Source organism: Dermacentor silvarum, chromosome 5, assembly GCF_013339745.2.
Source record: "Dermacentor silvarum isolate Dsil-2018 chromosome 5, BIME_Dsil_1.4, whole genome shotgun sequence".
NCBI classification, from domain to species: domain Eukaryota; kingdom Metazoa; phylum Arthropoda; class Arachnida; order Ixodida; family Ixodidae; genus Dermacentor; species Dermacentor silvarum.
This window is the reverse complement of record NC_051158.1, coordinates 15,469,918-15,494,717: the sequence shown is the minus strand read 5'-3', so window position 1 is coordinate 15,494,717 and position 24,800 is coordinate 15,469,918. Positions and strand designations below refer to the sequence as shown.

Here is a 24,800-nt window from a genome sequence, read left to right as displayed (position 1 = left end):
CAAGCAATATAATGCTTTTTTTCTGTTAGAAAGCCGTTTAATATGGGAGTTATATCATGCTGTTCGAGGATTAGGTGTGATAATACGAAAAGGAATGTATTTTTCAATTTATTGTTTAATTTAGTTGAAAACGTGTCCCAGTTATGTCGAATAGGACGTTCATCAAAGTTAGTCAGGAATGTGTTAGTCAAATCAGCTAATTCATTGTTGATTGCCTCGAAGTTACCTCTAGCATAGTCGCGAATTGTTTTAGGTATTTTGCTGCTTTTTGGCACTTGTGCATTAATAAAAAAGGAGAGTAACGAGCGGTCACTCAAACCTGGCGTCAATTAAAAACTTTCTGAAGTTGTTAATAACGAAGCCAAAATTTTCGCTCAATAGCAAAGTTATACTGCGAAGAGCATATTCTTGAAACTTTGAAATTTCTCCCGCTCAGTGTCCCGGCGCCGAGTGCAACAAATGGATCCTCGACGCTTGCACCAACGACCACGAATGCGTCCTGGACGACCCTGCCAAGTCGTTCGCAACCGGCGGAGTGGGCCACTGCAGACCTATCAACGCCACGGATGCCTCACATACTTCTTAATAGTGCGCACTTAGTCTTGAGATATTTCCTCAATACAGAACTAAAAATGTTCTCAACAGGACGCCTATATGTGTTGCCACAGGATGACATGTTACTGTTGGTTTCATAGTTGTATACAGACCTCACTGGTGATACATCACGAAAATGCGGTGGCCCTCCAGTCGCTTTCCATGCAGACAAAGTACATGTTCGACAAGCTCCCCGAGCCTCAGTTGTCTCACTCAAGGCAGTATTAATTCAAAGCAATATTAAGAGTTGGAGGCAAGCTTTCGAATCTCTTCCGAATTTAAATGTTCAAAACGATGAACAGTAAGAAAGAAACAGTGTAGCAAATACTAGGAGAGGAAGAGTGGGCAAGACAATGGAGGTTAGTCGTTGTATAGACCACACATCTTTGGTACAGGCTGGCAACTCTTTGATGGAGTAAGGGGATGAATGAAATAAATGGTGACTGAAAAGCACACGACCTAAAATGAAACAAAAGGAAACAGTCACGTGAACGTGTTGTAGCGCACGACAATTATCAAAGTCTGTCATTCAGCATGGCCTCGAAGCATTCGATTGTGCCTTTAATCTGCACGTTGTGTCGCATCAGTTTTTTTACGTATTTGTAGCTCGTATATGAGAACCCGATAGTATAAAAACAACCTGTTTCAGACTTTATGGGGATGAAGTTTGGTGCAAACGTTTCATGTCACCACCTCCAAATGATCAACATTTTACCCAGGTTGCATCACGCTGTTTAGATCTGTTCGCGTTTCCTAGTGTTTCTCGGATCCCAATGAAACACTTAAGCAGCACTTTTGCTGCGTTCATAAGGAACAAGCTTTAAAATTTATAATCACAAATAGGAATGGTTCATTTCTTCACTGATAGAAATGGATTCATGCTAGTCACCGTAACCAGTTATTGTGCTTTCCTGGTGTCATATTCGCAAGTTCACGTCCTGGCTCACGCCTTTCGGCAGTACTGCTGCATTTGGTCCCATTTGATCACTACGAGAGTGCACACAATCCAAATAAAATGCGCATTATAAGTGGTTCGCAAATCATATGGAAGCGACGGCTCCCTTGGAGTAATGAGAGCCAATATCGAAGGTCATGCTTTTGAGCTCTGCAAGCGCCGGAAGCAATTGCAGGAGCCGCAAGCACGTCATGAACGCCTCGGATTCGACATCGCTTGTATGCTGGCACACAGCAGAGGCCAAAAATTGACAGGAACTCAGCTCGACGAAGCTTTAGGTGTGTTGAAGGCGAACCACGATGTGGCGCATGAAAATACTAAAGATGGAGCCCTAGATCAACCACCAAGGCAGAAAAAAAGAGTATATGAAATTCTTGTGTTTTGCGCGTCCAGACCACGAGCTCATTATGAGGCAGGCCGTAGTGGGGGACTGCGGAAAAATTCAGACCACCTGGGGTTCTTTAACGTGAACCCAAAGCAGGGTACACAAGTGTTTTTGCGTTTCGCCCGCAGTGGAATGAGGCCGCAGCGGCCGGGATTGATTATTCGACCTCGAGCTCGTCTTGCGCAGTGCCAAAGCAACTGGGCTACCGCGGCGAGCACCTAAGCGACACAGGCACATAACTTATGCATTCTATAGAGCTGAGAAGGAGAACTTAACGAATGGGACGCTTCAAAGGCCCAAGCAAGTAAAAGTAGGTGCCTGTTTTTCCCCAACTGATTTAAGACAAGGAAGAAGACGCATAAGCGTAATCACCTCTATTTTACCATGCCAATGAAAACGAACTGGACGGAAGGACAAACCAAATAATAACGACCGTGGCCAGTGGACCGGCTTGGTCAGCAATTAAGGTTTTGTAAGTTTCCCGTCGCAATGACATTAGAGATGCGGCACTATGAGGATCAGTCGTGGAATGTGTCGCCGAAAGCGGTGAGATGTGTACATCGTTGTGTGCGACAAGTGCGACGGGGCGTCGCCTGCGTTTCCTCATAACCGCGGTTCTACGCTGAATGCTTCACGACGCACCGTTATAGGGAGGCATTATGCGGAGAAGGAGACACAGGATAAAGGTAAGCGCATACGCTTGATCGAGGTGCCATTCGTGGTTGCATGTACTCCCGGGTACTAGGCGCCCAGGAAAATTTGTTTTATAAACTTTTCCCAGCAAAGAAGCGCTGCGACACTAGCTTGTACAAGGAAAACAGAAATTGTGGACTAAGATAAGCCACACACACTGCGGAACAGACGATATAGCAGACGAAAACATGGGCCCCATATTCAGGAAAGCATCTTACGCTGGAATTGTTCGTAATGGAAAATACTTGCCAAGCCTGACGCTGGATGTACTCTTAGCGAGGGCAACCAACCTATGGCAAAAAAGAAAAAAAAACTATCGCAGAACCCATCTCACGATGTTTGTAATTCAACAATGAGGCCTGCTGGGAACATGTATGATGAAGTCAGTAGTGATCATGAATCAGTTATTTTACTGGTACAGCAGTTGATTATTGCACGTCGTCATTGGGGCCATTCGCACTTTAAAATAATGAGCATCTTGCTTAACATTAATAACTGATAACGCCAAGTCTACCTTTTATAAAGCAATGCGTCATGGTTATCATCGCATCATTGCGTCATTTTGTATAGCATTGCGGCATTGCGTCCGTCACATCCAACGCGACGGTAATTGGATGTGACGGACGTTGGTGCTGAAGACTAAAAGGATGGTCGATTTTACAGCGATAGCTGTGCCCGATGACGTAGCCAAATTCGGCGGGTTTTAACGTTGGATCATGAACGCTATTGCAGAGAAAGTTTACTCCAAACATTTATAAGGCGGGTAGAGGCGCGGTGGGGTTTAAAGCGATAGCCCTGTGGCGGCCCATACGCACAAAAAAATTGACTGTCACTTTAGTATCCTTACGTGATTTGAATGCGAAAGCATTATCACTTCTCTTAGTTATCATCAATAAAGACTTCCTACGTATTACAACCTGTTTGCGATCCTTTCTTCGCTTTCTTTTCTCTGCGTTTATTAGTCACCAGACCGCAACCATTCAGAACTCATCGCCAAGTATACTACGAGTTAATATTGTGATCTACTTTAATCCACCTCAATCCACTTTAATGCATTCTAATCTACTTACTTCACCTTAATTCACTTTACTCCACCTTAAGTCACCTTACTCTAACTTGTTGTAACTTCAATTTACTTCACTGCAATTCACCTTAGTTCGCCTTAATTCACTTTAATTCGCAACAACTACCCATAATTACTACTAATTAAAGTTGTCATACAATTTACTATCTTCTGTATTACTACTGATTTTATTCAAGACGCTGATAACGTCCCATTGATTTTTGGTGGCACTCGTTGCAGACAGCGCCGGCTTTTCTGCCTCATGGCGCATGTAATGCTTTCGCATTAATAACTACTTTAGAGCACATAGTAAACAGCTTTCCCGCTTTCATTGCGATTTGCGCAGCCCCGGTGCGCGGTGCCCCTTCATGTTCAGAGATGCTGCATATAGTTCTTGCACGACGACGAAGGTGAGCGTTTGTACTGCTCCAGTGCACACAATAGAGTGAGACCGCTGCCCCGGCCTAAGCGGCCAAAAGTGCTTAGTAAGCATGCGCTGCTGACGCAGTGTTGAGAACGCGCCTTTGCCGATGGCACAAGAGCTGAATCAAGTGGTATATCGGCGTTGTTTCCGACAGGTTGGCTTCTCTGTACCGGGTAGAACGACTTATATCACTTGTCACGGCGTGACGACGCTCGGCCTATGGCGGTGCGGGTGGCGCGAAAAAAAGAGAGGCCCTGCGTATACAGGGACACTATCCCTTACCAGTACACGGAAGCCCAAGCCCAGAGTCCACTGAAGTTCGCCTAAGATATTCGATGTTGGAGATGTGGTTTATGGTAAATTTTTTTTAAAAAACATAATAATCACGATAAGTAAGCCAGAGCATGTCGATTCTACTGTCAATCTGCATCAAATCGACAGATTTAACACATGAAAACTTTTCTATAATCGCAAAGGAACATTCGCATTACTTATGCTAAAACACTGCGTTGGATCTCATGCAAAGCTTTCATTGTAGTTGTACTTCTTCTATAATAATTAATTAATTATAATGTAATTGTAGTATTAGTAGTGGTAGTAGTAGTCATCTTCGTATTTACACGCTCGTGGAAATGGTCAGTGGCCGTTGCTCAGCGAAAACGAGGGACAAGAGTTGACATGGATCAAGTAGAAGGAACGAAACGGACGCATGTTTGAAATGGAGACACTGGAGTACCTAAATCAATAAATATGATTACTTCGCTTTTTATTGATCGGCTCCTATGGCGCTGCGGCTTCTTTTACAGATGACTGGCAGAAAAGCAATGCAGTTCTAGGAGTTCAACGTTTTAGCGATACAAATTTTGATGCTACCTCAATTTTCAGCAGATAAAACAGGAAATTAGAGGGTGGCAGCATAGGTTGTAGAAGTCATATACACGCTCAACGAGGGTGCCAACGAGCGCTTACTCCTACCGTTAGGAGTATCAAATGCGTTTTATAAACTCGAAAATTGAATTCGCCGTTAAATTTGGCTCGCAGATCAGGGAATTTATTCCTTTGCATCAGGTTTCCGAAAACGCAAGGGGCTCTTGTCTCGGTCGTAGTACTTGCACATATATTTTAGCAAAGGTGAAAAATGCCACAAATACGTAGCTCTACTGCAAATCGCCGCTATATGCTTGCGGATGTGTGGCGCTGTTTCGTGCCTTCAGAAATGATTTACTATTGCGGATAGGTAGCTCGCAGCAAACGAAACAAACGTGTCGGATAACTATATCTGAAGTTTTAGCTGAGCTGCACTTGGCTGTTTGCATCCTTACTGTTTCTGGCGTTAACATGGGTGTCTCTTCTACTCCTGGAAGCAGGGCTAAGTGCAGAGCGATGAGCAGCGTGTCGTAGCTGATGGAACAACCATTTATTTGTATTTCACATAGCCTAGACTCTTAGGCCATAAGCTAAGGTGAAATTTGCCATACCCCTTCAACAGCTCATGCTGTGATTGCCAGTGCATACTGCTTGTATTGTAATGGTTTAGCATGCATATTGTTTAAAAAAAATTAAAGCTCGAAAAGCGCCGGTGCTAAAAAAAAAAAACAGTGTAGGCCCACCGCCACGGATGGTAGTAAAAAAAATCGAAAAGCGCAGCGCGGGCCATCTGGGCAGTGGGCTTTCGTCTCGACGAGCTCGTTGCGCACCGACGCCACTTGAGTAATGGGTGTCGAAGGCTGACACAGAGCGTTATCTTGAACGCAAGTGGAAGAAACACGCATGTATGGCTCCTAATTACCTCAGAGCTCGGGGAGCGCTCAAGAGCACATTAGCGGTCGTGCCTGACAGTGACGAGGGGCCTCGAACACCCTTTTTGCCGTGCGCTTTCTTGGAACAGCCGCAGGCGTCCTCCTCGCGCGCGGCAAGTGCGCGGGAGTGAACGGATTCACAACTTGAGGTTGCACCGATTAGTTAAACGGGCGGCCTCCCCTAAAGGGCGAGAAACAATCCCGTCTCGCGTCCGACTTCCGCACCGGTGTTCTGGAGTCGTGGCCTTGGAATATGCGCGGTTCGGGTGTCGACAATGGCAGTTTGAATCGCACGACGCCGACCGGATGCGCGGCCGCCATTACTTTTTATGGGCGCGCTACCGCGAGCACCGGCGTGTGGTTTCTTAGAAGCCGTATGAGAGCATATCGGTAGTGTACTAGATGGGGGGAGTGGGTCCAACGAGGGCTCTGCGCTGAGGCATTTTTTATTGAAAATCCAGGTGGCGCCACTGTCACTTTCTTCCGAATGAGCGGCCCCGCTCGCCGGCCGGACGCTTGTCGAGTCGAAGACCCTACCGCAGCTGCATGGAGCTTTGACAGGCGGATACTCGGTGGTGGCAACACTGAGATTATTCCCCACCGATCTATTGTAAATTAAATGGAAAAAGAGCGGCGGAAAGAACGCAAACGACGCAACAACGATGGTGCGTCGAGCAGACGACAGCTACTCAGCCCGCGAGCTCGCCTGAGCCAATGAGCGCTGCCGAAACAACCGGAGCCAGCGTCTATTGGCCGGAGATTCAGAATAAGGCGACGGCAGCGACGCCACATTTTCCGCGTTTTTTGCTTCACCCTCGGCGCTTGCTAAGGCGTGCGCTGGACCCACTCCCCCATTCTAGTACACTCTAATATCGGTTTTGTCTCGGACCATAGGCGCCGAGAGGACGTTTTCTTCGTCTTACGGTCGAGACACGCGGTCGGCGTTTGGCTGGAAAACAGTTATCCCGTGACAGGCTTACTCGAAAACAAGTGGTTGTTTATGACGCCACATGGCCCTCGACTCCTGATAATCTGGTCGCTTCGCGGACGTGTTCGAGGACTGGCGCCATGATTCCGGCGCTTCCTCGCGTCCAGGTTTTGTACATGTGTTTTGCTTGTTATTACTTTGTTGCACCAGCTGCACTGGCATGCCGTTTCTTGGAACTTTAGACAAATATGGGCAGCGTGACCCTCTCCCCTTTGTTGTTGTATATTGTGTGCTTTGGGTGAGGATTCTACACTGTGAACTGTGCTAAATAAGTGTTCGAAGATGGTTGGTTGATCGACAGGCCAATCACGTATGAATGTTCTAACAAACTCAAGGATTGGCGAATGATTCTCCAGTCACAAAACAAACCAACAATGATTCGTCAGCAAGCATTTTGGGCGGAGCATTGGGCCTAGAAAAAGTTTGAGGACGCTTAAGCTTTGCCTTCAAGAGAAGAACGAGATAGCGTTATCGGGACCCGTTCGCATCGTTCGCATCTTGCAAGTAGGCTTAATTCACTGCAACCATGAACGTGGGAAAGCCAGCTTACAAAGACCAAACTTACACTGATCCCCTTAAAGTCGGCTTCACTTTAAAACAGAAATGCATTGCTGGAAAGACGTTTTTCCAGGGGCAATATAAGTGGTCTTATATTAAAATATGAAGGCCCTAACACCTTTTTTATTATTTTATTAATTGTTTGCTATTGCCCCGACGCGCGCGCGTGTCCAAAACGAATTAGCAGGCGAAGTTCGAATTTGACCTGTCTAGGATGCGAGCGCCATCTGGATATCATTTTCGCAAGTATCCGAGCGCGCGGCTGTAGGTCTGGTAGAAATGCTGGAAAAGGGGTTTGTGTTTGAGTTTCCTCGTACCAGAATTAGGTTTTTTCGTATGTTCAAATTACAATGCAGCCCCATTTTAACGCTCTCGCGTTAAAAGGGGGCTGCAGCGCTCCGATCAGGTAGAGTGGTTGTGGACCTGACTTCGGGTGCTATGCCCCATCGGCTCAGCCTGAGATAGGGTCGACCCATGTGGTCCAAACCTGTGTAACTCTCTGTAACCGATGTATCATTGCAACCAAGCTTCGTAAGATTCTTGTAAATACAAATTTTCTTCGTTGATACATCAGCGTCTGCCCCCTTCGAGCCGAACTCACCCATTGAGCCACCTGTGCAGACCGTCTCTGACGGTGCCTCCCGGACGCCGAGGTGGGGGTGAGAACCACGAATCTTCATCATCTTCTCGCAGCAAGAGAAGACACCTTTTTACTTACAAATTCCACGAGAAACAATTGCTTGACTTGTTTACTCAGCGTAAAATATCGGTAGTTTTCGCGGACTTATTTTAACGACCCGAATCCGAACAGGGGGCAATGGGGGATGCCATAGTGAAGGGTACGGAATAACCTTGATCTAGGTTTTATTAATGTTCATTAGAACGTAAAGCTACACGTGCCTGTAGTTTTTCGTTAAAAAAGCGACCGTAATAGCTGAGTTTCAACCCACGACATCATGCAAAGCAGCAGACCATTATAGCCACTGAGCCAACGCGATGAATTTCCCGAGTTTTAACTTGGTCGTGTACATCGGTCGATTTTCAGTTTCAAGCGGTTTCACCAATGCTTAGATAAGGGCAAGGGCGCGCATGACGTGCCGCGTGCGTAATGAAGTCAGTGACTTCAGGACGTCCTCTTTTATTCCGAGCTTAAAAAAATAGCGGAACTATATTTTTTTCTTTCTGGGGTTTTACGGGCCAAAACCATTTCTGATTATGAGGCACGCCGTAGTGGAGGGCTCCGGGTTAATTTTTGACCACCTGGGGTTCTTTAACGCGCACTACAACTATTCTAGGTTGTTCAAACTAATGCGCATTAATTGAAGCTCTGCAGTGAAGCAGGCCTTTGAACACTGACCAGTTACAGATGATCTACTTTACTCCCGTCGCTTACCAAGCCCTCAGAAAAGGTGTTCGGCTGAAATCTACCAACTTTTCTTTTAAAAGCCACTAATTTACTTTGTTTACAAGAACCTCCCTGAGCAAACTGACGTCAATCCGAGCATTTGTTGACGTGATTTTAATCTCTGCGACGTCGGTCATTTTCATCACGGCGCGGTATCGCCAAGGTCGCCGCCAAGGGCACCGCCAATATAGCCACCTAGGGCCTTTCGCCTTAGAAAAACAGAAATTAAATTTCGGTGGCAGTGAACATAACGCGACCAGGCACCTGCACGCAAATTTACAGATGGACTCGTAACTAAGGCCAACCGACATAGAGAAAGAAATTCAACAAGAGGGGACACTCGGCGAAAACTGGCAACAGGAAACACGTTACGCTATAGTATTGATGCCGAACGTTAGCTGCCGCGAGCACCAAAAAAACGTGAAATTAAGTTAACAGACATTACTTTTTTTTAATTCTTTGCCACGAAAAGTAAAAAAGTTTTGTGTATAAATGAACTTATACTTTGCGACTTATTTTTCTTGCGTTACCTAGCGACAGGCCAATGATGACGCGCCAGATGCAGCGAGGACGGCTGTGCGTGTGAGCACTCGCCTGTTCGGCGACCCATCTGTTTATTTTTTTTTTTTAGCCTGGTGTCTTGGGCTCCCGGCGTATTCTTATGTTCCTTCTGCACTTGGATATGACACCACTGCCCTATTGGACTACGGCAGGCAGGCTGGCAGGGAGGGAGGCAATGAAATTTACTTTAGGTCCTGAGGAGCGACTCCGAGAACCCCTTACGGGGGAGGAGCCACCGCGGGCCGCTCCCACGTCGGGACGGGCAGGCCGTGCCTTACCGCCGCGTCGTAGGCCCTCTGGACAGCCCGTAGCTGAGCGGTGAGGTCGGAGCTCTTGAGCGCCTCCACCGACTCTTCTTCCATGCTGAGATTATCCTGGTACCGTAACGAGGGACACCGCCAGAGCATGTGTTCTAAAGTGCAGAAGGGATCGCCGCAATCCGGACGATCGGGCTCGAACGAGTCCGCGTACCTGCTGACCCTGGCTAGGCTGGTATAGGACCCGGTCTGTGGACTATGGCAAGGTGAGAAATTTTATTTCACAGTCTCCGACGCAATTTGGCTTACGGCACGGGACCGAGACTTTGACGCAGTTAGCGAAAAACAGCTCGGCCGCCCTGGCGCGGTTAATTTGAGTTAATGAATCGTGCTGGGACATGTTCCCACGCTTCCTGGGGGATTATTGTAACTTATTTCGGTACTTCTGAGGCACACTGGCTGCACAGGGCGCTGTGACGTAGTTAGCAAGAACCATCTCGGCCGTGGTGCGTAGTGTAGTGCATCTTACTAGGAGAAGTCTGTGCCCCTTTCTCTGACGCCAGATATTACTGAAAAGTAATTTCGTAACTTTTGGGGGGTATTTTTGGGGCACGCTGGCCACACAGGGTGCTCTGACGCAGTTGGCGATAAGCAGCTCGGCCGTGGTTACAAAGTTAGTTTGGCGTGTAATGAATCGTAGTGGGACAAGTTTGTGACGGTTTTTTTTTTTTTTTTTTTTGTGGCCCCGCAACAACATACCTTCTTTCGGTACTCACGCTTGTCGAAAACGCGATGAGCGATTGCCAAGAGTGATAACATGGGAGTGTGTTGCTTCCGCCGGCAGAACGCGCAAAGGGTAACGCCGAGGAGCATATCAGAAACTTGTAATTCGAAAATTCCGTCTTCTAAAGGACTGAAAACAGGCTTTGCACCCAGGCACTTCTCTTGAGTGCGAGTAGAAGGCATTCTGCGAGCGTCTAGCATGGTCCAGCTGGGAGCCTCTGTTGCGTCCATCTGTGTACGTAGCGTACCATCGCGTCGCCTGAGCCCAAGTTTTGGAAACGTGAAGTCGCCCGTGTACTTGCGCTATAATGTGCCGGAAATAATGCCCGGGAATTGGGGAATGCTTGGGAATACGTTGTTTTCATATTTTATGGTATTGTTTCGGATTAGTCGGATATTTTCTACGCCATATATGTAAAAGCGAATTGCTTTTGTTTGTAATGCCGCCCATTCACCACTTTCGCACGTTTCGTCTCTACACGCAGTATTCCTATGTCTAAATATCAAAATGGCACATGCTTGTAATTGACTTTTTTTTTCAGTTGATACCATCCGGTGGAGCTTCGTACGGGTAATACTGCTTGCCTGGGGCCACAACGTTGGATGAATGCACAAAAAGCCCGGACCGAGTATTTATATAGATCCAAATAAACATTTCCTCATTTGACAAGGCGTCTTGCATCTATTTTGTGAAATTGCACATGGCGCGGATTCGATGGCGCTTGTTAAGATCGTTCGCAATAATTTTTGCCAAATAATAAAACGCTTCCGCACCAATACCAGCGCGAGTGAGCAATAGACAAAATAAAAAGAAAGCCGATGGGCGCAGCCCACGTAACGCGCGCCAGCTAGCGTTCAAAACGCGCGCGTCCGAAACCGAAACCGGAAGTGTGGTTCAGGTATTCATAACGACCGCTTGGCGCGCTGCAAGCCAGCTCGGCCACTCTGCTTTATGGGAGTGTCCGCTCTTACTGAATTCCTTTTTCTATGCCAACAGAGATTAGGGAGGTCAAGGGTGCGACTGTTAGGGCCGAGCCTTGTCCCTCGTCGTCCGTCGTCCGTAGCTCTGGTTCGCATGGAGACCGCTATAGGGCGCTGCGGTGCACAAGAGCTATATAAGCGCTGTATATACTGTACACATGTACAGTATATATATATATATATATATATATATATATATATATATACGGGGGATCGATTCACGGTTACCCGAATGATCCCCCGGTGCTTCGCCCACTCATCGTTCACTTCGTGGATATGGGGTGTTTTTTTTTATATTTTTTTACAACAAACCCGTGCGAGCCTGGCCTCGATGACGTATCACCATTTTTTTTTCTTTTTTTTTCCTCTCTGTTTGGCGGCGTTGCAATGGCGCCGGCGTTGGAACGGAGAACACACTTTGCTGGTGGTGACTAGGCACAACTGTGGCTACTGTTAAGGGAGGGATCGATTGTATTCCTAAATAAACGCATCACTGTTTTGATGACCCAAATACGATCTCACTATCAGGGAGGGAGCAGTCTACCTAACTGGATCAGTATTTCTTTATTTGGGGTGTTGCTACGCTGGGCTCCGCAACAACCCAACGACCGCCGCTTCGCGTCGGCGCCCGGAACCGCGGCTTCCGCCGCGGCACCAGGGCCGGTATTTTGTAGCGATACCCTTAATAATGCCTTTTCGCGCTTATCGCGCTTTGTCAGTGGTCGGAGCGATGGTCTGCTCGCATTATCAACGGAATCAGCCGGCCGTGAGCGGTGGATGATAAGACTAGAGTAGAATAAGTCATAATGCCTTGCTACAAAATCGCAGGCCAGGGCACGACCGACCGCGCCGCCAAACAGAGGGAAAAAATAAAATGGGGATACGTCATCGAGGCGAGGCCCCGCCCCTGCACGGATTTGTTGTGAAAACAGTCGCACTCGGGAGGTCAATCAAGCGACTGCATATCCTGAAACATGGGCCATCACCACCATTTAGCAAGCTTACATTATTCTTTGAGAAGCAGCTTTCGAGAACTGAAGCGACAAAAGGGCATTTTTGCTTTTTTAAGACGCCCGGTGAAGGTGCACGACAATTCGATCAGACAAAAGTTGGACGAGGATTAGATAGACGGAAGATTCTGCACCCACTTTCTCGAAGTGGGAACGCCTACCAATTGCAGCAAAACTGCCGATTCACTGTCGACTAGCTGGCCGCTCGTCTTATACACGCGGCGGTTATCAGATCAGCTATTCCCGATTCGCGCTCGGCCATGCGCGACGATTCAAGCTGTTGGTGTGGTCCTGTTTTTTTTTTCTTTTATTGTTAATACGTGTATACTGTTTTCGTCCAGTAACACTTCGTGCGTGATCGCACGAATTTCGAGTCATAATGGTGCGTGCGCCACGTGGTGTAAAACCTGTGAACTAAAGGCAACGTCCGGCATTGCTGGGGCTGTGTTCAGTAACAGTATGGCTCACACGCACTATGGGGGATGGCCGAAGAAATTAATGGTTTATTCCAAGTTATGGTCAGAACGTTGCTTGTTTCCCCTCTGCTGATCACTCCAAGCCTTCATCTTTCTTTCAACCATTTTTTTCTCGTTTAGAGTACTATTGTGCAGGCATATATGTTCTCCAATCAAATACATGGCTATGCACCCTATACGTGCAGTTATACATGTCGCAACCACCAGTTTAGCGCTTACTCCATGTCTGGCCGGGTCGCGAAGACAAGAGATTCAGAGAGTAAGCCGGCCTTGGCAAGGCGCTTTGTAAGGTCACCGCATAAATCAACTTACTCCTCGGGAATTCTCACACGCAAGCGGCTACATTGGCTGTTTTCTTCTTTTTATTACAGCCAAGCTGTATACGTCTCGTTGGTCGGAAAATTTCGTGGCGTAAACACAAACCTCCATACCCCATACCAGTTGTGCGATAGCTTCGCCGAGCTGGGGGAGAGAGAGCTGAGAGAGAGTGAAAGCAGAGTATAAAAATAGCATCGCGCAGCATAGCGAATGCGAGGTGGAGAGGAGGAGTGAAGGCATAAGGTATAGTGTGACGCGTAGAGCTGCTGCCGATGCCGATCGCGGTTCCCCGCGTTCGCGCCGAACGCGCCTGGTGTCCGTGACTGCAGCCGATACTTCTGGCGGCAGTTCGTCAGGTTTCGACCAGACAACTGGACACTAGCTGCTTCTGAAAGACTGAAGCGAGAACTAGGGAAACTGAAACCAAGCGTCGGAGAAGAGAACATCCCGCGTTTAGATTAAGGGCAGCCGAGAGTTTGCGTAGGCGAAGAAATGGAGATCCGGAGGCTTCTGAACGTGGCCGGTTGAATTCATCGCGATACTACGCAAAACATCGCGAAGAAATTCTGAGCGTCAGGAAACTAAGTGTGTGGTTTGCCACTAATTTACTAGGCTCGCCCCAGCTCCGCTGGTCTCTGGTGTTTGCAGTACCAGAGTCACGCATAATTTTTATAGCGAAGCTGTATACCTCTCGTTAGTCGGAAAATTTCGTGACGTAAACACAAAACGCCAGGTTAACAATAGAAGGCAAACAGCATATCTTTATTTGCAATCACAGGCATACAGCATATATTTACATATATAGACTTAGTGACGCGTGAACACGCTTTCATATATAAAAGGGAGACCCGTCTAGCAACTAATTCCGTTCATTCTAAGATTGCCTTGGGTAGACCACGGAATTACAGGCCTCAGAAGGACAGCGTAAACACAATGCTCGACCATGTGTAGTGTTTTATACAGCTTCAGCTGGACATTCACGTTCGCAGGGCGGGATGGCGGCCAATGTTTTTGAAATCGGCAATCAAGCCCCTTCTGTTTCCGCAAACGACACGTGCGCGGCGGGCGCAAACAGAAGTGTCAAGTTTCCGCTCAAGCGGAAAGGTCAAGAAACTTGTCACAGCGTTTGGAAGACGTCCAAAAAAACGTGCATAATCGCTCGCAACGCTTGTTGTTTGTTTTTTAAGTTGCTGCCCTCGCCCGCCTTGGCCAGATATGAATGTGTGCCCATATCCAGACAGCCCCGACTAACTTGAACAAAGCAGAGCTTTCTGCTGCAGCGGACACAGGAATATTACACAGCAGCATACCTCACATATAAGGTAAGAATCCCGGTGTGGTTTGCCTAGAATTTCGAATAAGAGGGCCGCCTATACTACTATTAGCCTATAGTGTATGCTAGGTTTAGTGTCATCTTTAGCGTATACAACATTTCTTTTCCTTTGTCGCGTTCTTTTTTCGTTTCCTTTTTGCTATATGCGCATTTATCGCATGAATACTGCACTGAAGTTTGTTAGATTCAACTTCGCGGAAATTACTCTCTCACAAGCTGCTAACGTATTAATGAATGCAGTTGTCAATATGCTTGTTAGCCTATTCCAGCGACGGCTGCGAAATATGAAAATGCTAAACCAAGTTACCGCGTTTAGGTGAAAGAGAGAGAGAAAGAAAATACTTTATTTTTACAGCGAAGCTGTTAAGGGCTAGTTCCTCCAGGATCGTGTCCGCGTCTAGAAAAAAAAAATCACATCATCTCACCCTACGGACAACCATGGTGGGATGCGAAAGCATCGCGGGTGGTGCGCATCGAGTTTCCGTTTCGTTTCACTTGGAAACACAACCCAATGAAAGTTAGAGTGAGAGAATGTATTGAGAAGAGAGGAGACGTTTGTATGGGGTTGCGTCTTTATTTAGAGAGCGTACGTGATTCGTAACATCGGTGCGCGCGGTATCTTGAAGACGATGGCTTTGTGGTCGGTGAAGTGTAGCGTCAATGGGTCTTGCTGCAGAGTTCATCCAGTCGATCTGGATGTTAAGGTGCCGGTAGAGAGGACTTTGCTCTAAGTTTCGCAGCCACGCGTGCCCGCTGCTCTTCTTGACGAGACCGCGCCTATACGAAGCCTTGCTTACGAGTTTTCGTTTGATGTGTACGTCGATCGCCTCGTCGTCGGGAACGTTCCTGGGCAGGCATTGCGCGAGTTCCTGCACATCGATCAGAACGTTCACGACTTGCCTCTTGATTCCGTACTGCCCGTTGCCGTGCGTTAGTCGACGAATGCTCATGAACGGGAGTCGCGGTGCAATGATCCGTTCTTCGACCGGGTTCAGCGCAGGGAGGTGCTCGCGTTTCGGCGGGTATCGGTAGCCATTGCTCACGCTCATCACCGGAACCTTTCCCGACGTTAGAGCCTCCTTGCACGCGGAGCACACCGCGAACTGCAGGAAGTCGTTGGTGTTGTTGCTGAACTGGCGTCGAAGCACGCCGATGGCCGCGTTATGCTGACGTTCGTTCTGGACGCTCCCTACCTTGCTCAGGTTGTTGTGGAACCAAAGCCGGTCGCTGTGCCCGAAGCTCCGATCGAGGAAGTCGCGTTTGAACCGCGCGTCAGCACCGTCGAAGCCCGGGCGTTGTAATGGCCTTGAACGTGTTGCTGCTCTGGCCGCAGACTCGCGTTGCCTCGTCGCTTCGGGATCGGGAGCTGCCGCTCGACGCTGCCGTTGCGCTTCGACTTTCCGAGCCCGGAGTTCGGGGTCGGCTTGATAACGCTGACGTTATTCTTCGGCGTGCCGAGCCCGTGTTGCTTCCGTAGAAGTTTCCTGCCGACATTGACGTTTACGTTCGGCTTCTCTGGCCCGAAGTTATGGGTCCGCTTGCCGACGGTGACGTTTACGTTCGGTTTCCCGAGCCTTCCTCTGCTCCGCGGCGGTGGCGCTGCCGCTGCAACTATGGCCGACGTTGAGGTTGTTCATGGCGTTTCGCACATCGTTACAGCGTACTAGAATAGGATTCTAGTACACTGTAACATCGTTTCACAGAGAGAGAATGACGGAAGAACAGCGAACGCGCGCTTTATACTGCGCCGCGACACTTGCGCCGCCTACCGGCGTACCCTTAGAGAGAGAGGGAGAGAGTGAGAGAGAGTTTTATGCATTGATTTGCTGCGCCACACCTGTGGCGGAGAGGGGGAGAGGAGAGGAGGAGAGCGCACACCTGCGTAGGAGAGGAGAATGAGGGAGAGTTGCGCATGCGCAGTATGGGTGCGGACGCCGCAGTACGGACGCTGCCCCGAGCATAAGATGCTCTCGCATCTAAAAGCTATCATCATCAGCATTGGCTCGAGTGTCGTCGTCTTCCCCAGCTGACTCGTTGACACCTCTTGGTTTGCGCTCGTACTATTTGAAGCCGTACCGAGCACGAGCGCGTGCCACTGCTCCCGCGTTCGTCGTCGTCGTCCGCCTCCACAGCTGGCTGCGTTGCCGCTAATCATTCCAGCATAGAATTTCACTTCTCTTCTGTCGTCGCAATGGGGAGGCCACGTTTACGCGGGTATGAACCATTGCTTAATTTAACGTGAGGGCTTTCACAGCGGCCCAGGCCGAACGACAGCGAAGAGCCGCCGACCCACAGTTGCGGAAGCGCGATGTTGAGGCCAAACGTCAGCTTCGTCTTGCCCTCCAGAAACCCGACAACGGTGGTGCACGTCTCGGCAACGCTAGCGCCAACATCCCCGATGCGACGGCCACGTTTCAACGCGAGTTTCTCAACCGGAGCGTTCATGATAGGCATGATCGGTTGGGTGATCCCCAACGACGATACGCCCATTCCCATCGTGAGGGCAATATTCTCTACAGCAGACCCACCATATTCACAGCTTCACTGGCTTCCATCTTCACAATAGTGGAAGGGCTCTAAATTTTATTGCGATAGCAATTATATGGACACTTCAACGGGATTTCTGTCATCGCCGTCCATGTAGACTCCAAGGGCGATAAAATCGTCACCGCGCGCCGTATGCGCGAGTGAAAGCGCGCGGGGGACGCGCGCCATCACGGAGAGCGAGCGCACGGTTGAAAGCAAACGCTACCGTCGCACGAAAGGCCGTGGGGGTATGGGAGGGAGGGAGGGAGGGAGGGAGGCGGGCCGCGCTGTGCTACGGCACCAAATGCGTATCTTGCAACCGGGAGCAAGGGTAACTGGCAACGCACTCTCCCACGCGAAAGCAAGAAAGCGGGAAAGCGGCGCGGGAGGGAGGGGGGGGGGGCAGCTTCTACTCTGCTAACATCTACGCTTGTACTGACTGTGGTGGTGGTCGCCCGCACCGTCTCTTATCTCCACACGGCTCTGACCTTTGTATGCGCTGTGCATTCGCCGCTCAGTTTCCGTTGAAGCGATAGACCGCACGAACCTTCGCCCGCTGCGGCGACTGCGCTTGCTGCCAGCGTTTTGACAGTCGTTGTCTGCGGTCATTCAGTGTGATCTATTCATCTTTGCTTGTGCGCGATGACACCATGCTCGTCAATTCAGTTAGAAAGCGAATGTGTTCAAGTTTATGCAGCCGATAAAACTATTATCCCTACTCCGAATAGTTCTCTGCTAATTTGCTATCTTAATTGATGCTTCGCCTTTCGGGCGAAACTGCGACATTTTTTTTCCATCTGTTTCATTGGCAGGGGGCCCTTAGTCCAGTGCCCCCTGCCTCTGCGCATAGGGCTTGGACCGGCGCGGTGCGACAGCGCAAAGTTCAATTTTCAGGCTACTCTTGACCTGGTTACGTGTCGAAGCGCTTCCTCGACGTATGCAGCCATGTAGCACTAGTCCTTCCACCCTGGATCAAGTGGGAGGGTAGGTCGTGTAGATGAAGGAAGTGGGGGCCGTTGCGTTCAAGTGGGCACGTTCATATAGTAAGAGGGAGGGGTTCGGATGGCCCCCACAGTGGATGCATAGGGCTGGATCGTCGGTGGTAACGTTACGCAGGAGTCGCGCAGGAGGGGAAATGTGTTCGTTTGTGCTTGTCATACGAGTGTTGGTTGGCGCCCTGTGAGTTCAGTGGTTAGGAGAGGGATATCGTGCCTAGAAAATCTGTAGGGCTTTAGAATGGGGGCATCTGTGAGTTAGATAGCATGGTTAGACCCTGCAATGTTGGGCCTAACCACACTATGCAACTCACGGATGCCACCACTAGGTGAAACGCTTGAGTGATGTGTCCCGTGAGTCCATGAAGGAAGGCACCAAGGAATCATGAGCAGCCATAGGTATCACCTAATGCATAATGTCATTTGTACATTCGGTCTGCTGTGGGTAAGACAGACCAGCCGAGGTGCCAGACTGCATCTTGGAGTTCCCCAAGCAACCAAGTATCCCCGCAGAACGCCGACGATTTTCTGATTATTTGCTACCATTTATTGAGAAGTAACCAAACTTATATGCAATTTAATATAAAGCGGCCTTGCGAAGTGATCCATGTAACGTTATATTTAGGTCATCGGGAAACAGCAAGGATTCAATCGAAAGATGAAACGGTTCTTTGCAGGTTCAGAATGAACGCAACCCTGGTCGCACTCTTAGTCATCACAGTGGCAATTGTCAGGTGAGTGAGACGCATGCGCCAAAAATGGCGTGTCATTTCGGAATAGGGCATGGTTTCTCCGAAGTGTTGTAGTCTCTTCTTTGTGTTTATAACATCTGATCGAATACAAAAAATGATAACGTAAATCATACCGAAACATGGCTTCGTCTAGAAAGGGATTAAAAGGGGACAATTACTCCACCGTTCTGCGCATGTAAGACCTCGATTATGTGACGTGTTTGGACTTCCCACATGAATTTTATATCTCTTAAACTTGTAAATTTCTGTTTGATCACTGGACTAGTTTAACGCTTAAAAGAAGATAATGTTTCCAAGAAAGATGGTCGAAAAACATTGGCTGTGGCTTAACTCAGTTATGCCTGGGTGTGCGTAGCGAGAGGTGGGGTTAATCTTATTGTTTAGCTTGGTTCTCTCCACGGTTACATCTTTATCGTTTAGCTTCGTACGTCTGAGTGTTTATGTTTGGTTGTTACATCTCGTTAATTTATGGTTACATCAAAGACTAGACATTTTTAAAGTGTAATACATTTATATTGAAAGACTTCACCTTTCTCAAATGCCACAAAGACGGCCCGATGGTCGGTGACGCGGGAGGATAAGAGGTTATCGTCCAGTGACTTGAACACGTTTCGGGTGCTATCCTCATCTGAATCCACTCGCCTGGCCGCTTCGTACTTACGACGCTTCTCGAGGCGTGCGGTTCGTTCTTCCTCCGTCTCCTCGGCTCGATGCCTCCTCTTGGTTTCCCTCCGACGACGAAGCCTGGCTTCTTTCAGTATCTCCGACTCACTTTTCATATCTGCCGATGAATCCCACCGAGCCGCCCCTTCTATATATACGATGCAACACCGGCTCCTCCTCTGTTGTTGCCAGCTCTTCCTCTGACGTCATGCCAGATGGCGCGGCGAGCGGCGCTGCCAGCTGCGATGGTTGCTAGGCAACGGCTCAGCTGGCGGTGCGGCCATCGGCCAAAGCAAAACGGGGAGATTACAGGCCAATGTAGCTCTCGCTAGAAAAAAATGTCACAGGACTACGCGGCACACGCAGCACAGTCACAGCGTAAGCTGGTGGAGCGGCTCAAGAGTATAGCTCCAATTTCGGCACCACGCGCAACAAGGTCTTCGCGGAAAAGTCTCTTCGCCTCGTTTTGACGAGAACGATCTGAACTGTCCTCCCGGTGTCGACGGCGAGCTGCGGCTTGCTTGTAATGCTCTCTGCACAACAGTCTGCTGAGCCCGATGATGTCTGGTTGTAGCCGCGCACGTAGCTCTACGATTCGCTTCTTCAGCAGCGGTTCGTACCTTGTGAGGAGACGCCATAACGTGTACCGAAAAGGTGTCCAGAATACAAACGTGGCGCACATCTCACGCCGTATCGCGCTGATTGCGCGATTCGTCTGAATCGCATCTCGTCGTCAGCGCCTGCGCACGCTGCGTTTGCAGGCACCTTAACTAAATGGCGCCACCATACTCGTTGAGGCTGGGGATCGCGTTGATTGCGCGCCTCGTCTGAATCGCATCTCGTCGTCTGCGCCTGCGCAAGCTGTGTTTGCTGGCGCCTTCACTAAATGGCGCCACCATACTGGCGGAGGCTCGGGTTGTCTGCGCCTGCGCGCCTGCCTAGGGCGCGTTTACAGGGCATTTTTCTGCTGCCTGATAACAAGCGCTTGCGTGGCTCAGTGGTAAAGTATCCGACTCCCGCGCTGCGGGCAGGTTCAATCCCGGCGGGGACCGGGTACTTTTTTCCGCATTTCCAGCGATAGCTGGAATGGTAGCAAACCGGTTGTGTTGAACTGGTTAACCTCCCTGCCTTTCCTTCTCCACTTTTTCCTTCCTTCCAGCGATAGCGGTTACATTCCCCGGCGGCGGCGGACACCATAGCGAACCGAAAGGGCTATTGGAATGAGCCCATAACAGCTTACGCTGTAAAAATTAACCGATGATTACGATATTTGAGCGCAGCTTCATACATGTTTTTATTCCGCGATATATTGACTGGCGCAACAATCTGTCTCGTGCAGAACGTTGCAAACGGAGCGAAGTGTGGCGCGATTGCCTCGCTAATCGGGAGATCGCGATAAGCAGCGCGTGGATGACGCGTGGGCGCGATTCGCAGCAGCCGCCGCAGAGAGACCTCAGCTCATGGATCGCTGTGGTATCGGTGGCGTCATCGGTGAACAGATGACTCGCGCTACTATGGCGCCATCTCGTAGCCATCGTCGCCGCAGAGCCCGTCTTGCGCGGCGCTACGCTTTTATTTTCACGCTTTCGCTATGCCCTCCTCCTCCCCTTTATTCCTCGCGCTCTCTTCACTATCGCCGTCTTTCATCTCCCGCTGTACTCCGCGTTCGCTTTCATCTTTCGCTGTGCTCGTTCAGCGGCACCATTACCGTGCTCGTTCAGCGCACGGTAATGGTGCCGCCGAGCTGGGCTCTAAAGTAGAGGGACATAACAGATTTAAAAAACGGCTATAGGCCGAAGACTCACATAGCGAGCTGGTATCAGGGTCGGCTCACGAATGCCTTTCATAATGTTGCCTCTGGATTCGGTTTCATTTATTTTGTGCCGAAACCAACAAAAAATTCCCTAATATGGTATGGCATTTTTTAAAAGTTCGCCGACGATTACGATACTCCTTAATGCAAATTTTGAGCGCAGCTGTCTAGGTGTTTTGAATTCGCGATATATTGTGACAAAGAATTTTATTCTGAACGACAGGGTCCTCTCGGCGGCGGCGCTGAGCCTCTGCTCGGGCAACTCGTTTAGCAGCGGCGGCAGACGAAGGAAGGAAGGAAATCAACTTTATTAAAGGTCCTGCAGGCCACGAGAGCTTTGGGGCTCTCATGGAGCGGGCGTCTCCCACGACGGAACCGGGAGGTTGAGTTTCCTGGCGGCGTCGTGCATCTGCTGGACGGCCCAGAGTTGGGGAGCGAGTTCTTCGCTCCGGATTGCTTCTTCAAACTTGCGCTTGTCCGGTCCGGAGTTTATGCGAGCTTGCGAGCACGGCCAGAGTAAACGATAGACGTTAAGGGATGTAGCATTTCCACCGGTTGCGTCGCTCATTGTTCAGAAAGAACGCCTGAACACGGGCACGCTTGTCTCGCGCGGAGCGCATTTTCCATCGGCAGCGGCGCAGGCGAAATAGCGCATGCGCAGTGGGTCGGAAGACCACACTAGGGCTTCGTTTTCATATATGGTATCAGTGGACGCGCTCGCCGCATGCCTGGTCACCGCCGTGGAGCGCCTCTCATGCGGCACTCCGCTTTCCTCCTCACCCGTTCGCCACGCTCTCCTCCTCTGCTTTCCTCCTCATGGTTCCGCTGCACCCTCCTTCTCCGCTTTACTCCTCGTACTCTCTTTGCTATTGCCGTCTTTCATACCCCTCTGCGCTCCGCGTTCTCTGTTTCATCCTTCGCTGTGCTCGTTCGTTCGGATACGCAGAGGGACGCCAACGCTGAATGCAGGAACGGGCTCCTAACAACTGCGCTCTAAATATACGTTCACAGAAGCGAAAGGAGACAAACAGGATGCGTAAACGTTTCATGACTTTTCTTGTGCCATTTCTCTTGCGCCCAACTCGCAGCGTCTCGGCTACATCGCCTCAGAACTGCGCCTCGGTGACGTGCAATCCACACATCTGCCGACGCGTGGAGTGCGGCTGTGGAAGGTACAGCGACGAATGCGGTTGCTGCGACCTCTGCTACAAGGTATGCTGCCTTTAATAGACTGATTTTACCGCATTCCAAAGCTCATGCGCACCTGCACCGCTGACGTCAAAATCACAATCTCCGCTTTTCGATTTCGGGGCAACCTTGAACAACACGTGGAGGCTAGCTGCACTGCTAATTTTGCAAGCGGGTTTTTGAGATGCAGGGTGGCGGTAACCTCAAATCGACCGCGCTTCATTGACTGTCGATTCTTTTATTTTCAACCCTTTCAGCTTGCATATCAAGCGTTAAGCCCGGTTGTCAAGTAAAATAAGAAGAAAAAGATTAATTCTATGCGAAAAGTGCGTGTCAAGGACCCCAGTTGTCCTTGAGAGAGCTGAGGATCACAAATACCGGCATCCTTTGCTGGAGCAGTGTGGTTGTGAAACTCGTCGCGATATCTGTCGCGATATCTGTGAGACATTATTGATAAATTTATACAAGCAGGTCAAAGGCAATCAAAGCAGATGTGAGAAACAGCAAACAGTCGTAAAACACAACATATATCACAGTGATGACGCAGATAGCTCGGTGAACGTAATAGATATGATGATATGCTGCAGCGTGGTATCACCAAGCCCTCTAACAGCACCTGGGCATATCCGGTTGTCCTCGTTTAAAAAAATGACGGCTCCATAAGGTTCTGCGTCGACTATGGCCGCCTTAACCGCATGACGCGCAAAGATGTCTATGCTCTGCCGTGCATCGACAATGCTTTGGACAGTCTACAGGGAGCAGAATTATTTTCCTCGCTGGATTTGCGCTGGGAGTACCGGAAAGTGCCGATGGCAGAGGCCGATCGCTAAAAGACAGCCTTTGTAACACCTGATGGGCTATATGAATTCACCGCCACGCCCTTCGGCCTCTGCAACACGCCTGCCACTTTCGAACGAGTGATGAACACCATTCTTCGAGGCCTGAAGTGGAACACGTGCCTTTGTTACTTAGATGCCATTGTGTTTTTTTCTGCCGACTTTGCGTCACATCTCAGCCGCCTCGAGCAAGTCCTTGCGTGCCTCACCACTGCAGGGCTGCAACTAAATCGGAAGAAATGTCACTTCGGCACTCGCCGGCTTAGTATTCTCGGTGATGTGGCTTCAAAAGACGGTATTCTCGCGGACCCTACGATAGTATCCGCGTTCCCCAAACCAACTACCATGAAAGAGCTTCGCATCTTCATCGGCTTATGCTCGTATTTCCGACGCTTCGTCCGTAATTTCGCCTCCATAATGGCCCCCTTGAGCGAGCTTACCGGCAGTTCTGACCTATCGAACTGGTCCCCGGCGCGCGACGCCGCATTTCAAGAACTGCGCCGCCTTCTCACTTCACCTCCAGTACTGCGACACTTCGATCCCTCTGCTCCAACTGAGATTCACACGGACTAGCTATTAAAGTCTAGCTATTATTTAGGCTATCGGAAAATTTCGCCCTTACGTGTTCCTATGCTGGTTATCTTCACTAAGAGATCCTATTGGTCGGCTCGCTCGTTGGACATTACGTCTACAAGAACACGACATCCGCGTTGTTTATCGCTCAGGCCGAAAGCATTCAGACGCAGACGCTCTTTCCCGGTCACCCCTGCCTTCTGATCCTATCCGCTCGTCTATTCCCACCTGCGGTGCCTTCGCCCTCAACATTTCCGACATACCATCAGAGCATGCAGCGCAAGGACCGATGTATCTGTTCGCTTCTAGACTTCCTGTCAAGCCAGTCGCCAGCTCCGATCTCTCCGATGCTACTTCGCCAAGGCACCCACTTCATCAGTCGAGATAACTTGCTGTACCGCCGCTACTACAACTCCAGTGGCCGCAAGTAGTTGCTTGTTATTCCCCGACACCTCCACTCCGACATCTGCGCCAATTTCCACGATGACCCACAATGCAGCCACGCTGGGGAGCTAATCTAAACTAAACAAGGCAGTGGGAGCTGATGATGATGATGATCCTTTATCATGGCTCGCACCCACTGAGGGGGATAGGCCAAGAATCGGGATGGCCGTAGGTAGCTAAAAAAATTCTTTTGGGGCTATGTCGAACAATGTGAGTACAGCTATATTTTCTTTAGGCCATCGGTTCCACTCATATAATTTTTTGGTCATCTCATACTTTTGGGCCATTTGGTTGCGGGGTCCCTTGGTATGTTTTGAACGTCCACAGAACTGACAGCACGCGGGCGTCTTAAGTTCCGTTCCATTGAATATAGGAGCCGACGCATCCAGGGACAAAAACCCGCAGCAAAACTTGAAACAAGCAGAAG

The 24,800-nt window shown here is 49.4% G+C and overlaps 2 protein-coding genes across 8 annotated transcripts in view; one reads left to right on the top strand and one right to left on the bottom strand.

Moving 5' to 3' along the window:
* The window catches only part of LOC125945437 (lysosomal alpha-mannosidase-like), a 252,278-nt gene that overhangs the window by 49,427 nt on the left and 178,051 nt on the right, over nucleotides 1-24,800 (bottom strand). The gene's annotated exons all lie outside the window — the stretch shown is intronic.
* LOC119452938 (8.6 kDa transglutaminase substrate) overlaps nucleotides 14,449-24,800 on the top strand; it is a 65,158-nt gene continuing 54,806 nt past the window's right edge. Inside the window, exons 1-3 of one of the 7 annotated variants that reach the window (XM_049667417.1) lie at nucleotides 14,449-14,572; nucleotides 18,782-18,838; nucleotides 22,421-22,544. In XM_049667417.1, coding sequence (XP_049523374.1) covers nucleotides 18,789-18,838; nucleotides 22,421-22,544 — 174 coding nt within the window. In that variant the 5' untranslated portion in view covers nucleotides 14,449-14,572; nucleotides 18,782-18,788. The remainder of the gene's footprint in view (nucleotides 14,573-18,781; nucleotides 18,839-22,420; nucleotides 22,545-24,800) is intronic. The other 6 variants (XM_049667409.1, XM_049667408.1, XM_049667410.1 and 3 more) reach the window with 6 other exon arrangements.